We start from the raw sequence: 15,694 nt of genomic DNA, 5'->3' as shown, positions 1-15,694 counted from the left end.
TCGGCGGGGCTTGTTGCCGGGCACGGCGCGGCACGCCGAGGGGCGGTGGGCGGGGCCGGGCGGGGCGGGGGGCGGGGCCAGGCGGTGGGCGGGGCCGGTAAAGGCGCGGCGCGGCGGCGGGGCCCGGCAGTCGCGGCGGGGCCATGAACGGGCTGAAGGGCTGGTGCGCGGTGCTGGACGTGCGGCCCCACGGCGAGAGCCCGGTGAGCTGCGCCCCCCCGGGACCCCTGACCCCCCGCCCCAGGCCTCCTCCCGCCGCTCCCGGGGGGGCGGCTGCTGCCCGCGGGGCGTCCCGGGACGTGTCGTCGGTGGAGCGCGGCTGTGCCCACCCGGTCCCCAGCCCACCCGGCAGCCGTGAGGCGGGTCCGGGGGTCTGTGGGGGGCCCTGTGGCCCCTCCCTGCTCCGGGGGGCTCGGGGGTCCCATCCCTGGGACCTTTGCTGGGCTGCGCCGCAGGGTCCCAGCTGAACCCCAGTGGGGCGGGCGAGGACAGCGAAGCACACGGAGGTACACCCCGGCGGCGTCGGCGTTGTGGTCCCGCCAGCCCCCCTTGTGCTTACGGGGGACTCCTGGAATCCCGGCTGGCACGTGGTCCTGCGTGGCCATCAAGCCATCCCTGGATAATGTGATTTTTTGGGTAGTGCGCCCCTCAAGCAGCTGCCGGGGGCAGTGGGGCCAGGGTGGTGGGAACAGCCGGCCTGTTCTGGCGCTTTCCTCCCTGGGTTGTGGCAGGGCCTCGCGTTTTTCCCTTCCTTATCGTTGGGTTTTCCCCGTCGCCGTCGGGAGCCAGGCCATCGCCGCGAGGACGGGTGCTGGGTGGGGCTGGCAGCACCCCAAAGCCAGCGCCGCACCGGCGCGGCACCCTGGCTTGCCCGCCACAGCTCGGTGCTCCAGTTTTTTGCTCGGGTTTTGGCCACCGGAGGGATCCCCCAAAAGACCGAAGCACCGCGCCAGTGCTCGGCTGCCGTCTGCCATGCCAGCGGCTGCCCGGCTCCCCGGCCCAAGCCCTGCCGGGTGACTCAGCTCTGAGTCTCCTTAGGAGAGTCCTAATTCCCCGCAGCTTTCCCGGCCTTATAAGGAGCGATTGCAGCGCTGGGTTCGTTTGGTTAATGGGTTATTACGGTGATAAGCGCCTCTGTAACGCCGGTGATCTCCAAACGCCAGAGCTGTTTGCTGCTGAGCCTCGGCGATACCCTCTGGGTCAGGTCAGGCCTGTTTTTATTTAACAGTCAGGATGGACAGACAGACCGCGTGCCTTCCCTGCGGTTGCAAAATGCCGCGTCGGGATCACCGGCTGTGGGTCAGTGCTGCCTCTCTTCCGCCCGGGATGTGGTCGGGATTTGCGTGGTTCCCTCTTCCCCGGGAGTGGAGTTGGGGTCTCTCCCTCCACCCAAAGTGGGGATTTTTGGGCTAGATGATGCAAAATAGACCAAAAGGTTTAAAACTGGCTTTGGCGTCCCTGGTTGTCCTAGCTGATACTGCTCACCCTCATTTCCCGGGGATTTGGCTCTGGCCAGGTGGTTGGACCCAAAGGGCTGCTGGGATTTCGGGAATGCCTCCTGGAAGGGCAAGATGGGAGCACGGCCATCCTGCCGAGGAGCCTGCAACTGCTGGTGCTTCACCACAGCTGTTGCCCGAACCTGGCCACGTTAATTCATGGTTAATTCCCGAGGCTGGTAGTAAAAGCCATAAACACACGCTGCCAGGCTGGAGGACCTCTCGGGGTGCACGGTTGGGGCATTAAAGAAGCGTTTTCTGTGCGAGGAGGTTTTTTTCTAAGCAGGAGATGAGTGTGAGGTACTCCATCATCTTCCCAGTGTGGGCCACGTTGCAGGCGCTCCTGCCTTCCCTGGAAAACAACGGAGGGGGTATGAAACCCAGTGCCCCCTCTGCTCCAGGGCTGGAAGCAGGTGAGTGTTGGCTGAGTGGATTTTATGCCAGCCAGGAGGTAAAGGAGCAGGTAGGGGAGTCCCTGTGACTCCACTACTCCTGTCCCAGCTGAATTTGACACCTCGGAGGGGGAGGACAGCATGTGCCAGCTGCAGCGTCCCTCTGGGTCGCTCCAGCTTTGCGTTGGAGGAGCTGCTTCTCCTGGAAACTGCCCCGGCACTGGCAAGGAGCTGATGAAACTCTGGCTGGTGGGATGGTAAAAGCAAAGCCCAAAACCAACCGTGCGAGAGCATTGCCAGGGACTGCCGTGCCGGTGGTGTGTGAGATGAGAGCCAAACGTCTCCTCTTCTCCATCCGCCCAGTGCCGACCAGGCGCAGCTCACCACAGCCGAGGCTGCTGCAGACAAACAAGCTGGGCAGGGAGTGGTTTGCTTTAACCCAGCCATGGCTTCCACCTCCTGCACCTGCCTCAGCCTCCTTAAAAGCATTTGCTGAGCTGAAAAAGCTGGTTTTCTTCCCCAGTGGGCCAGAGAACCTTTGCTCAAACATCCATCTTGTGTCTGGCCATCCTTCTGCCTCCCCCGCGCTTCCCCGGCGTGGAGGAGGATGGAGACGGTGCAGCCTTCCCCCGCCAGCATTTGCATGGGTGGTTTCCTTGTTGTTTGACCCGAGGTTTGGTAGTGCCGGTGCTGGTTGGGAAGGCACCGGCAGCTCTCAGCTTCCTGCTGCAGCCGGTTTGCGTTGGCTCGATGGTGGGTTTCCCCAGGAGCAGGTTTATTTGGGGTCTGCTGGGACAGAAAGCACCCGTGTGCCGACTCCGGATAGTTTTGGCTGCGGGGATGGAAATAGGCTGGTGCTTGTTTCTTATTGCAGTGGATCTTCCCCAAGCGAGCGATTTCCTTGGCAGCCTCCCACCCTTGCCCGGGCTTGACGGGATGGGGATGGTGAGCGTGAGATCCTGGCGCTTGTAAACAAAGCTGTGAGTAAGGACGCTTGAAGGGACTGACATGTGGCTGACAGCTCTGCCAGGCTCGTGCCATGCCAATGCTCCTGCCCTGCCATCGGCGGCCCAGGTGGGAGTGGGCTGCTCCATGCTCTTACCCCTGGCCTTCTCCTGCATCCCGCTTGCTTTAGGCAACAGTAGGATGATGAGTGATGCTTCGCATGCAGGCACTGCCGTGAGCCATTTTCTCTGCCGTAAAACCTGAGTGCTTCTTGCATCTTCCCAAAACCACGGAACGTGCTACATCCAGCTGCTCTTAAGTTTTTCTGACCAAAGTTTCCAACTTCTTGGGTCTTGCCAAGGAAAACATTCCCTGGAGTAAGAGTTGCAGACAAGTATCTGGTTAAATGATCCGTACTGCTGAGTGCTAGCAGAGCCCCAGTGAAGTTTCTCTTGGATAATTGTCTTAACAGGGGAGTGAAGGGGTCTGGCTGCATGTTTGTGATCTGTAGGAGGGCTCCACGTTTCCTTGGGAGCTAGAGTTTGTGCAAGCAGTGTATACAAAATATTTTGGAAACAAACAGATGGCTTGTCGAGACTTGGATGGCAAAGAGAGCACTTGGAAACGGGGAGGCAGAAATACTTTGACGTTGCTTTTGGAGAGCAGGAGGCTGACGTGGCCGAGGTGTGGCGAGGGGCGGGCGCTCAGCACTGCGCGGGCACCTACCTCAGCTCTGCGGTGCTGCCGCCCAAGAGCCCACTGCTGTGGCCACTGCGCGCCAAATAGCTCCCGCATTCGGGGTCGTGTTTAATAAGGACCATGAGCAACAGCTACCTGGATGCTGACGAGGTCTGTCGGGAAAAGGGGTGTTCCACACTGCTGCGGGTGCACGGTGCTGGTGTTGAGCTGCAGAAGGAGAGTGGGCAACCCCATGGAGCGTTTTGGGTGTCTGTGCGGTGCTTTAGGGCTCTTCGTGTGCTCCGGGCATCGCCTCGAAAGCCAGCTGAGCTTTGCACGGTGCTGGATGTGGCTGAAACGCCGTGGCACTGGTAGGAAGGCTTTGGGTGAGGAGTTAAGTGGTAAAGGCAGACCAGCCCCTGGCTGTGGCTGGAGCCTCTGTGGGTGCTCGTGGCCCTGAGCCAGGGAGCGCCCTGCTGCTGGAGTGGGCTCCGCTTGGCCGGGGCTGTGCCTGCAGAGGTCAGGCAGAGCCGTGGTGGTGCAGAGAAGGGTGAATCCAGCAAGGTCCCAGCACATGAGCTGGTAACAGCTGCTTTTGCCCTTCTCCAGGGCTGCTACTGAGCGCTGTGCACTGGCCCCGTCGTAGCCAGCTACCATGACGGAGGACAGCCGTGACGCCTGGCAGTGGAGGGCAGTGCACGAAAATGAGCCTGGCAGTCGCTTCTCCAGCCCATCGGCATTACCTCAGCCTTGGCTGGGCCACGTCTCCTCCAAGCCCTGATGGGTTTGATAAATGTAGTCGTCGTGTGCTTGCTACAACTCATTTTAATCCCAGCGTTACTTCGCCAGCTGCAGCTCAAACGAAGGGGGAAGGCAGCTTGTCCACATGTCTGCAACGATGCTGACCTGGCTCTCTGCTCGTACCAGAGCTGGATGTAAAGAGACTTCCAGGGAATCTAAACTTAAAACTAAATCCCACCTCTGGTTTTAGGAAAGCGTGAAGGTGCTGCGGCTGACACTGCCGAATGACCTCCCTGGCGACAGGCGCGAGCAGGCGAAACAGAAGGTGGGTCTCCCCTGCAGCTGGGTTTGGTGTTGAAAATACGAGTGTTTGAGCTAACTTCAGGAGGGGGGAATGGGTGTTTGGTGGAGGATCGGTCACTTATGCTTTGTGAATCAGAAAACTCGCCTCCTGGTCTGTTAAACCCTTCAGTGTCAGTTCCCAAGGCTGTGCTCAGTGCTGCGTTCCTCTGCAAAAGTGCATGATGCTCGTTTGACTGGAGCCGGGCAAACTGTTCCAGCTCATCCCACCTCTCTGAAAGCCCTGCCGCTTCTGTCTCTTGCAGCCAGTGGGAAAAGCCTTTGCCATGGTGGCCAACAGATCCAGCAACGGTCACTCCCTGGCCTCCGAATGCATCAAATCCAACGATGGCGATGAGGAGATTATCAAGGTACAGCCACTGGCTCCCTGCCTTTGTGGCAGAGCGATGTTGTTTAATAAGTGGGGCCAGAAAAAAGGTTTTGTCTGAAGCTATGCCGGCAGAAACCTCTCCAGGGCAGGACTGGTGCAGTGCAGCTGGCTGGCAGCACCAGTTTGGTGGGCTTCCCTGGCTTTGGGGGGATGCAGCAAGAACCTGGGGCAGCAGCAGGGGCTCTATGGGGTGGGGGTCACACAGGAGGAGGAGCAGCTTCTAAAAATGCCAGGGAATTAACCGCAAATGGGAAATCTGTGGACAACATGCCTTGGGAAGCAGTGGGATTCCATGTCCCAGTCCCTGCGGAGCTGGGCTTGCTGCTGGTGTTCCCGGGCTGGCCGGAGTCGGGACGGTCTGACGTGCTGCCACTGTCTCTCCTGGGCAGGTTTATCTCAAGGCGCGGGCTGAGGGTGGCATGAACCACGACGAACACGTCAACCAGCTGAAAAGTGAAGTTCGTTACATTCAAGAGGTAGTTAACATCTGCAAGGGGCTCTGGCTTGCGCAGGGGCTTGCGGGTGAGGGTCTGGGGCACTCTGCTTCCCCCAGGGACATCTCCTGGGGTTTCCCCGTGAGCGGTGGCGATGCCCATGCCGGCTGTGGCACTCGAGCCCCAGCTGAGCCCCAGCCACTCTGGCAAACTGGCAGCGGAGCTGAACTCTCCAGTTTGTTGACTTGCCTGTACAGGGCAGTAGCCTAATCAAGCGCCATAAATTAATTCAGCCTGACTAATTGCTCTGCTATATGGACTGAATTTGAAGAGAATTGCGTGATGACTTTCCCCCAAGGCTGTCCCCTGCATGCCTGGGTGCGGCACAACCAGAGCCTCTTGTTAAAAGGCAGTTTCTTTGGTATGTCTCATCTCCCAAAGTAAACTAGATGATGAGGCTCTCGGAAGTTTAACCCTTGCCTCTGCTCCTGGTGGGGATGTTATTTCTGGAGAGCTGGTTGCAAGGCACTGAAGCGGTTGCATGCATGTTCTGGAAAGCTTGGCCTGAAAAAAAAAAAAAAAAAAAAAGGCAAAGCAAAAAAAAAAGAGAAAAAGGGGAGGGAAAAAATTAAATGTGAGTTTTCTCTCATGGGGCAGTTTCTGTGCTGGGTGCTGGCCCCAGGAGCAGCGAGGGGCAGATCTGGTAGGGCAGCCTTCAGATCTTCTACGTCATCCTTCTGACTCCTCTGCCAAAACGCATGTTTTTTCCCTTCCTGAAAGCAAACAGCCTGTTCCCGCTGCCTGCTGCGTGCAGCCCAGACCTGCCTGGCTCCCGCCTGCCCCGGGCTGCCGCGCTCTGGGGGTGTTGCTCACCCAGACCTTATCTCGCAGCTACCTGGATGCTGCCGTTTTTCTGTGTGAGCCTTCCCACTCCTGGGGCTTCGGCTTCAGCTTTTCTGATCGGAGCTTTCCTGTAGCGCCCCACAGCTCAGATGGAGACAGGAGCTGGCTTTTAAAAGGGCCTCTTAGCAAGAGCTGAGCAGGACTTGGACCTCGTCTGGCCGCAAAGGCTGTACATAGCCTTATCAGAATAGCTGAAGCAGCCTAACCGTGCAGTACATCTTAATCCTGCATGTGAAACCCAAGGGAATCAGCTAAACCAGTAAGTCACGGTGGTGGTACCAGTCCGCCTGCATCCAAGAGAAGTGCCCTGCGCTGGGTCGTGGTACAAAAACTGGGGATGACTCAATCCAGCTGGATCAAAGTCATGGACTGCTGTCCCCATGGGCTCGATTGCTGACCCAGGGGCCACACGTGCTCTCACCTTGCCCTGCCGCTGCCCAGTCTCCAGCAAACTGCTTTCCCCCAGCGCCTCAGGCATCTAAAATCAAGAGGTAGGGATGAAGCCATGCTGTTAATGCTTCAAGAAGGCTTTTCTTTGAAAAGCGTTGGGACAGCATTGGCTGTAAAAGCCTGTAAATCATTCCGCTGGCTCACTTGCTCTGACTAATTCGAGTAGCTGCAAGTCAAGACTGTACTTGTCGGCGTCCTGCAGCAAGGCAGAGAGGGAGCTGCGGAACAGCAAGGGTCTTCTCAGCCCTTCAAAGGTGAAGAAGACTAATGCATGAAAAATCAGTAGCTTCTCCAGATTGTTGCCTGGTTGTGGGGTTTTTTTATTAATTTCTTTTTTCCTTCCCATGATCGTGTGGGACAGCTGCCTCACAAGGATGGTATCTGCCAGAGATGGTGCTGCTTGCAGGCAGGGCTGTAGTAAAACTAGAGGGTCAGGCTGGCAGAGAAGCCATCGACTGCATATCGGCGCAGGGCATCGTACCAGCCATCGTGCCTTTGTTTGATTTCTGTTAAGCTGAGTGACACTGTCCATGCAGATCAAGCTAAATTGACTTGCCTTTGCCAGGCTAGAAGTTCTTTGAAGAAGCTGCGGGAAGACTTAAGTAGTAAACTTGAGAACAGACAAGGAGATAAACAGCATGCACAGGTAACGGGAGCATTTCTCGGGCATTAAATGACATTGACTTATTAAAAAGATGTCATCTTCGGGTCCGGAAAATGATAGAAGGGGCCTTAAAGATCGAGGCGCTTGTGGCAAATGAAAGCTACATCAGCACCTTTTACACGCAAAATTCAAAACCTTGCACAAGCCCATAACGAGGAGTCAGTAAGCAAAACGCGTTGGCTGGCCAAATGCATGTTGATTTGCAGAAAAAAAACCCCTCAGTCTTGAGTTGCTGCAGTGCCCCAGAGCTAGCTGTCTGCATGTGACTGTGCTCTTGCGCGAGCAGCCATGCCAGCCAGCGTTACATCCCTGTCCATCTGTCCTTTGCTTACGCAGGTTGTGCTGGAAAAGCAGAACGGGAGCTGGCTGTACCCTGAGAGGCTGCGTGCCGATTCCTGGGAGGAGCAGGTATGGAGCTAAAGAGGGGGACTGCAGCACTACGGAAAGAAGTATCGGGTTTAGTTTGATCCATTCCTCCCAGCAGGTAACTTCAAACCTCTTCAGCACACGATCGGGTGCTCCTGCAGCAAACCCTAGTCCTTTTTTTCAGGGTCAGATCAGAAATGGAGGGCAGCTCTATTAAAGCAATAAAAATGTGCATAATGGGTTTTTAAACCTCTGCACACAAGACCTTTTTAGCAGAAGGGATAACAGGAATCTTAAGCTGGTAAATATTTCTCCAGCTCTTTGTCTTTCCCCTGGCTGGGGCAGATGCTCTGGGCTGGGGTTTCAGGCTGGGTTGCTGTGGACCTGGTTCATGTTGCGGGGTTTCAGGTTGCCCAAGTGCAGATCAGGATGGCATCCTGCAAACAGGGCTTGGAAGGCAACCAAAGGATACTGTGTGCGTTATCTTGAGGGCTGGAAGCTGTCGGCTTGAGCGTGGGAGGTGAGGACAGGAGCGCCTTTCGGGTTTTTTTTTCAAGCTGAGAAGTGATGTTACCGGGCTTTGTCACCAGCAGCGCTGCCCACATTGGGGTGGAGGGCTCCTTTGATACCTCCTGACTGCTCATCCTGTCCTGTTACCATCTCTGCAGGAGGAGGACTGCTCAGGTGAAGACGTCGAAAAGATCCGACAGACGGCAAAGAGGCTGTTCACAAAGCTGCAGGAGGCTGAAAAGCGTCATCAGTTGGAAAAGAAAGCCTTTGAGGTGACTCTGCTGTGCACTTCTCTGCTGGGAAAGCATGATTTTTATTTTATTTTGTTTTTTTTTTTCTTTTTGGAAGCCTGAGGAGCCACATGGGCATGTGAGTTTGGGCTGCTGGAGGTGCCTGGCTTCTCCTCGCAGGGCAGTGGGCTTGGTGCACGCTGTTAAAACACACCAGGGAGTCCAAACCTGGGAGGCAAACTGCCTCCCTGGTTGCCCAGATGAGTCTGAAGACCTAAGTGCTTTCCCAGTTAAAAATCGCGTAAAGTATTAGCAGCAGCCAGGTTGGAAGGTGGTCCCCCCAGACTCTGCCGAGTCTTTCCAACTGTAGCCAGGCTCAGTGTCCAAGAGAGGTGTTTTGTGGGGAATGGGGACCAGCAGAGCATCCCTACGGGTTGCGCAGGGACAAAGGCTGTGGTTCCCCACCACAGTGCTGGGCTGCTGCGGCAGCGCTGGCCTGGGTGGCCTCTCTGGGAGCTCAGCCCCTTCCTCTGCAGGGCTGTTTGCCATCGAGGCGGGCAAGCTGACTGGGAGGCACCCGAGCCCTTTGCACGGGTCTCCTTGGCTTCTGCCTGCCACGTGGTGCTGACGAAGCTGCCACATTCACTTCCCTCCCTTCTTCAGCCCTGGTGATTAATTGTCCCTTTCGGTGTGTTTTCTGGTGACTGCTCATGTCCCGGATGGGCTGGGCCTGACCGCGTCACCTCGCAGCTCCGAGTGCTGGTGACAGCGGTGACGTCCCGGCTCGCATCCTGTCCTGCAGACCAAACTGGTCCTGGCCAGCCTGGGGGGTTCCCCGCAGCAGGTCAGGGGACAACGTCCGCTGGGGAAGTGGGTTTGAGCGACGACCGCTTCCTCCGGCACAGAGATGTCTGTCCGCCTGCGGCGGTGGCACGTGCCCTGGGGATATCAGTCCATCAGTCCTTGCACTTGGGAAGTTGTGGTTTGGTGGCATTTTGTGGCATTTTGGGGTCTGGGGTCAGCTATGCTGCCGGCTGCAGGCTCTGAGCCTGATGGACATCCCTGGGGGTGGCAGAGGAGGGGGTTTTGGTGGTTGTTGATCCTGCCAGCACTGCCCAGATGTTCTCAGTGTGCCTTGTTGTCTGAGCCTGCTCTCCAGCTGCCGTGGGGACCCCCGGGGACACCCTTGTCCCCTCTCAGTCCCTGAGCCGTTGGTGCAGGTGTGGGGCTGGCTGAGGTCAGTTCGTTGGGCAGGTGGCCCGAGAGGAGCCTGCAAACAGCCCCAGAGCGCATGTGGCTGAGAACGAACATGTCTCTTGCGTTTGAGGAGCCTTTATTGCTACAGCGTTTAAGCGCTGGCTCCTTTGAAGTGCTTTGAAGCTGGGGAGTTTTCTAAAGAAGCTTTTCTCTCTGAAGCATGTCGGGCTGTTTGCCGAGACGCCCGGCTGCCTGCAGCAGGATCTGCTTGCCAAGGCTTCGAGCACCAGTGTGGCTTCAGGAGAGGGCTCGGGTGTCCAGGCGCACGAGGGTCAGGACTAAAGGCATCTCCATCTTGCTTGCAGAGGACAGTCTCGCAGTACCAGGAGGAAGTGGAGCAGACAAGCTCTGCCCTGCGGAGAGCAGAGAAGAGCGTGGTGGAGAAGGAGGTGCAGATGGATGAGCTGCAGAGACTCATGGCAGGGATGGAGAAGGTACCGTCCCTGAAGCCATGGTGGGGGGCTGATGGGATTAGCAGAGCTGCCTGGTCCCGCTCTGCTGGGGCGGGGAATGGAAGAGCCCAGTGGTGATGAGTTTGGCAGTGCTCAGCGCAGACACCGCAGCGGGTCTTGGTCCGGCTCCAGAGTACCCACCGTACGGAGCATTTGACTTCCCAACCAGGTTTAACCCAACAGCATCGGGCAAAGCCAGCTGCTGGGAGCAGCTGAAAATTGACTGTTGCCAGTTTAGACTCACATTTCCCAGGTCTAGAAGATCTGGTTGGTCTGTGCAGACTCTTCCAGGGATCCTGGAAACGAGTACACAGTCTAGACAGCCACCCAGTTCTTCTCATGGGGGCATGAGCACAACCTCCAGCCTTGATTATATGTATTTATTTTTTTTTAGCTGTGGTCTGCTCGTAGTACTATTAAAGTCATAAATCTAACAGTGCAGTGCGAGCATGATCTGGGGCTGCGCTCCCTGGCCTGACAGCAGGGAAGGAGATGGGTTGGTGCCTTCCCTGTATCCTAGGGGTAAAGGAGTGGGATGACTGCTGTCGGTCACCTCTGTGGCTACCCTGTCTGCCTGTCTCTTGCATGTAAATTTAACGCTCATGAAAACAACCCGCAGATTCAGCGGGAAGGCTGAGCTGAGCCTGCCTGGCTCCCTGGGTGTTTCTAGCTCCCTGCTGTGCGGCAGAGGCCAGGGAGCATGTGTTGCGACTTGTTTCCACGTGTGTAACTCAGCCTCTCGCTCCGCCACAGGAGCACAGGAGTTTGCTGCTGAAGATGAAAGAAGGTGAAGCAGAGCTGGCGAGGCTGAGAAGCGTGGAAGGTGACAAGCTCGCCGAACAAGACCGGTGAGGCTTGGCCTCTGGCTCGGCTGCCAACTCCAGAGCAAGCCCACGCCGCTGGGTCGGGGTGTCAGCTCGCTGGGGCATGACTGCACATTCCTGCGAAGGGCGTGCTTGCTCTCTGGCTTGCAAAACAGCACCCTACTCCCAAGAGCTGACTAATCTCCAAATACCTCCCGAAGTTTTGCTTTGCTCCGAGAGATCCAGAGCTCTGGAGCTGGGCTGCCCGGAGACCTCTAGCGGCCCCGCTGCGGGCTGGGAGCTCAGGGCAGGTCCTAGGGAGCCTCCAGAGCAGCCGATTCTCCCCATAATGTCAGATTCGTTCCACCCAGCTGGTATCCTGGTGCTCCAGGGGCTAATTGGCAGTGGCTTGTTTCTGGAAGGCCTTGTTTTGTGGTCTGACTCTTCCTGATGTTCCTGTGTCCCTGCAGTCTGTGGTTGCTAGTCTTTGTGGCTCCTGCTTGAATAGGTTTTGTCTCTGCCTCTCCTTACCTTGTCTAGCCAAAGTATTTCAAGACCTGTGTGGCTGTAGAGGAGACCTGGCTGATAAAAAGCCGCTCTGGGCATAACTGGGTGGGTGCTCCCTTTCTGGGAAGCCATCAGATGGCTCCTGGACTCTCGTCCTCTCCTTTTCCCAGGTCAGCACAGCTGGAGAAGGAGGTGGCCATGCTGCGGGAGAAGATACACCATCTGGATGACATGCTGAAAAGCCAGCAACGCAAAGTCCGCCAGATGATCGAGCAGGTGAGAGAAGTGGGGCTGAGGTGGGAGGACAGACAGGGGACAGCCTAGGAGGACTTGGAAGGGACAAAAAGAAAAAAAGAAAAAGAAAAAAAATATATAAGCTGCTTGAAAGCAAAGAACTGGTTTGTGGGGCTGAGGGACCAGAGGCACACAAGTCCTGTAGCGGGGACTGACCCCAGGGTGACAGCCCACAGCACTGCGGCGCGAGCTGCCCTGGGCTGGGGAAGGGAATAAAAGCAGTGTAAAAGGAGCGCTGTGCACCCAGCTTGGCCTGCTGAAAGAGTTAAATCTCAAGCCTGTGAGTGAAGGCTCCTTCACCTGGGGCTTAATTCTCAGACTTAATTTGAGGGGGTTTTTGATTTTTATGCAGACCTCGGAGTTAATGTTGTGGGTGTTAACAGGCAGAAGGGTGGCTGGCTAAGCTGCCCTCCTTCCTAGACATTTCCCTAGCCCAGCCATACACAAGAGGGATTTTCAACTGCTGTGAACTTTTCTGTTACAGCTCCAGAACTCCAAAATGGTGATTCAAGCCAAAGATGCCATGATCCAGGAGCTCAAGGAGAGAGTCGCTTACCTGGAGGCTGAGGTGCATATTAGCAGGGATATTTCAGGGGGGTGCACGGGGTCTGCTCTGAGCTGGGAGCCTCTCACTGAAACCTCCTGTGTGACAGGTTTGTGTGTGCCTGTGGGTCGTGGCTGCGCTCCCTCACGGCAGTGAGCTTTGCTCTGGGCAGGGTGGCTGGCAGCAAAGCCCTTCCCTGGCACTGACACCTGCTTCATGTAGGAAAACATGCCCTCCGCAGCCCCAGGGGCTGTGCTGGTTCCCCAGGCTGGTGTGGTGGTTTCCAGTGCAGCCTGGGCTGCTGGAGCAGCTGTGAACTGAAGCCGAGTCTAAAATAATCTCATCAAGCACATTTCTCTGGCAGCAAAACCCTCCTTGCTTACAAAGCTGCAGCTGAGTGCATGCGTGTCAGAAATTAAAATTGCATTCCAGCCTCTAGGATTGTAACAAGTGTCAAACCTCTCCTTTTTTGGAGAAAAAACAAGACTGCACTGGCACTTTTAGCATTGTCTTCCCTTCTTGGTGACACATTCTGGTAATTTCTGCATGGGGGCAGTGTGTGTGAGCACAGCCCGCTGTGAACCCAGGTGGAAAACAGGGTCAGGATTGGAGATTGCATGCTGGCAGGTTTCTGGTGGGTGTCCAGCAGGTCTCACAAACCATCCCAGCTCTCCTTTAGTGAGCAGTCCTTCCATACAGCTAGATTTCTTTTCCCTCAAGAAAAAGCTGCCCCATTGCAAGTGATTATACCAGAGTGTTCCTCAGCAAGCATTCCGTGTGCCTGCAGCCTGCCCATCCCCAGCTCCTCCTCGCTAACAGTGCCTCCATCCCTTGCAGAACCTGGAGATGCACGACCGCATAGAGCACCTGATCGAGAAGCAAGTCAGTCGGGGCGGCCACAGCTCCAGAGCACGCTCGAAGTCGGAGTATGTGAGCAGGTGTGTGGGGAGCAGGTGCCCTCCAGCGATGGGGGGAAGCCTGTCTGGCTGCTCAGGGTCCACATTGTACCTGGGGCAGCAGGAGCTGCAGTCTGGGAGATGATGCTGGGACTCAGGGATGCGCATTGTGTGGGGTTTTTTTCTGTTTGCAGAGAGGTCTCTGTTCCTGCATCCCTCCTTCAGGGGAGTACAGGGGAGGAGAGATCCCTCCTGTGGGCAGTTTTGGGGGGAGCTATCGTGACCAGGGCTGGGGCAGGACCCTCTCCTGCAGGTTTTCTCCCCAAACCCCATCCAAGTTCTTCTAGCTGAACAAAACCCCTCTGTCTCTTGCAGCAAAAGGCTGTCAGGCCCCAAGCCATTGCCTCTCATTCGAGTAGTGGAAACATGAGTTTCGAGGGCTGGTCCGAGCTGAAGACTCCCCTTGTTATCGTTGACTGGATTTCCCTGCTTGACTGCCGTCCTCTGGCCTCTGTGCTCCCAGAGTCTCCCCGGAGCTGTCGGCGGAGGGCTGTGCCCTGGAGAACTGTGGCAGCCGAGGACAGATGTAGCCGGGGCGGTCCTGGCAGAGGAAGGAGGTTTGGGAAGCGTCCACATTGCTGTCTCCATTGGGTCCCAAGGTCACACGGATGCCAGTTTGGAGGCTGGGACCCACCAGCCCGGGCGTGGACAAGGTGGCGCTCTGGCTGGAGTGCCAGGCTCGCCTTCCCTGGTCAGTCCTGGGTTTGCCGGGGTTGCTCTGTGAGAGCAGCCTCTGCTTCTGAAGGGCCTCATCCAAACAGAGCCCCCCCTTCAGCTTGCAGCTTGCCAACATGGACTTGGGGTTACCATTTTTTGTTTTTTTAAAAAAATAAATTAAAAATTCACTGTTTCAAAGAAGAAAGAAATCCTCCTTAAAATGGACTCCTTCCTACAATGAAGCCCAACGCATGACAAGTTGGGAGCCTCCACCTCCGATCTCCAGCACGTATCTGGCTGCTCCAGACTTGGCCAAGGCTCACATGGCCAAAAATCAGTGTATCACCATGCTTTTCCCAAGAGCGTAGAGAAATTGTACCTGACATACGTGTAGTGTTTAAACCCAGAGGCTGTTTGGTTTGTTACCTGTATTTATTTCAATAAATTATTGGTGTTCTTCCAATGATGTGGTGACAGGCATGATTGCTGCTGTCCACCTCCACAGGAGCACAGTTGAGGACTGCCTGTCCCATGTTTGAACTGGAAAATACCAACCAGCTTCCTCTGGGTTTGCGAGTTATTACCTGTCTCGTGTGTGCCCATGCTCAGGAAAGGAGCTTGGGTACCTCTAGAGGAAAGTTGTTGGCGTTTGTACTGACCACGTTAACACAAAAATACATGTGCCTTAATCCCTGTGACTGTAGTCCATTGAATAGATGTAAACAGTGGAAATGTACGGGGGTGGGTTTGGTGGTTTGGGCTGTGCTGGCTGGGCTCCCTGCTTCTCTAGGTGGCTGTGTGCACCTTCTTTTCTGTTCTTTTTTTTGTCTTGCCCCTGTGTCAAATGTCACGCTCCCAGTCCCATGCTCCACAGGAGTGAGCTGCTGCTGTGTGCTGCAGTGGTGGGTGCTGTGGGCTCAGCTGGCTCCTTTTGGATTGGAATTCAACAGTCCCCCATGGCTGCCCTCTCTGTGCAGCCTGTCCCCAGTGCCCCGGGGTGGGAAGGCAGCTGGGCTTGGGTTGAGGTGTGGCGCTCTGATCCAGAACTGGAGCTCCTCCATCTCTACCATAGCGCGCCTCCTAGGCAGTTGGAGAGCAGCCTTGTAGCAGCCCCACTGGCGGGGTGTGAGCTGGGCTTGAGGCCGGAGCCTGTGGCGTTTCAGTGCCTCCTTGGTGCTCCCGCTCCACACGGTGGCCTCTACCACCCACCACTGTGTCAGCCAGGGCTGTGGCTGTGACAGAAGGGAGCTACGGAGAGCGTGGGCCTGCTGTGGCGTATCTCCTCCCTGGGGACAGGGGTTTTCTCCTGCCCTGCCCTGTGTCCCCCTCATGGCCGGGATGCTCGAGGCCTGCAGACCCTCAGGGGCTGGCAGCGAGGCCTGTGCACCCCTGGGGCCTGGCAGCGAGGCCTGTGGACCCCCAGGGCCCACAGCGAGGCCTGGCCCCAAACTGCCCTTCCCCACCCTGCAGTAAGGCCCCTCTCTGCCACCAGTTGCCTTATGGTGCCGCGTGACGTCACAGCAGTGACGTCACGCCACGGCGCCGCCGGGCACAGCGCCCCCCCCCCGTCTACCGCCGCACTACCGCTCCCGGAAGGTCTCGCTGCGGACTACCCTTCCCGGCGTGCCCTGCGCGGGGGGGTGTGGCGGCGGGACTACATTTCCCGGCGTGCCCCGCGCCCGGGA

At 56.8% G+C, this 15,694-nt stretch overlaps 1 protein-coding gene across 4 annotated transcripts; it reads left to right on the top strand.

Moving 5' to 3' along the window:
* Positions 1 to 56: 56 nt before the first annotated feature.
* TUFT1 (tuftelin 1) lies at positions 57 to 14,707 on the top strand. Of its 4 annotated transcripts, none has more exons than XM_080368119.1 (13): positions 57 to 203; positions 4,503 to 4,577; positions 4,858 to 4,962; positions 5,372 to 5,458; positions 7,335 to 7,415; positions 7,770 to 7,841; positions 8,468 to 8,581; positions 10,102 to 10,230; positions 11,002 to 11,096; positions 11,729 to 11,834; positions 12,337 to 12,420; positions 13,234 to 13,334; positions 13,668 to 14,707. In XM_080368119.1, the coding sequence occupies exons 1-13, from the start codon at positions 144 to 146 to the stop codon at positions 13,720 to 13,722; spliced, it is 1,164 nt and encodes a 387-aa protein (XP_080224245.1). In that variant the 5' UTR covers positions 57 to 143; the 3' UTR covers positions 13,723 to 14,707. The 4 variants fall into 4 exon arrangements, with proteins under 4 accessions (XP_080224245.1, XP_080224247.1, XP_080224244.1 ...); XM_080368118.1 differs by lacking the exon at positions 57 to 203 and adding an exon at positions 275 to 1,204; XM_080368120.1 differs by lacking the exon at positions 57 to 203 and adding an exon at positions 1,255 to 3,682.
* The last annotated feature ends 987 nt before the right edge of the window (positions 14,708 to 15,694 follow it).

This window comes from Falco punctatus (genome assembly GCF_963210335.1).
Source record: "Falco punctatus genome assembly, chromosome: 18".
NCBI lineage: Eukaryota > Metazoa > Chordata > Aves > Falconiformes > Falconidae > Falco > Falco punctatus.
The sequence above is the reverse complement of the archived record's forward strand: the minus strand, read 5'-3'. Positions and strand labels throughout refer to the sequence as shown.

Coding starts and splice junctions, on each gene's coding strand:
- TUFT1 (XM_080368118.1), top strand. CDS start 1,109: ATGGGTTATTACGGTGATAAGCGCCTCTGTAACGCCGGTGATCTCCAA. Junction 4,578..4,857: donor GCGAGCAGGCGAAACAGAAG/GTGGGTCTCCCC, acceptor TGTCTCTTGCAG/CCAGTGGGAAAAGCCTTTGC. Junction 7,842..8,467: donor CCGATTCCTGGGAGGAGCAG/GTATGGAGCTAA, acceptor CCATCTCTGCAG/GAGGAGGACTGCTCAGGTGA.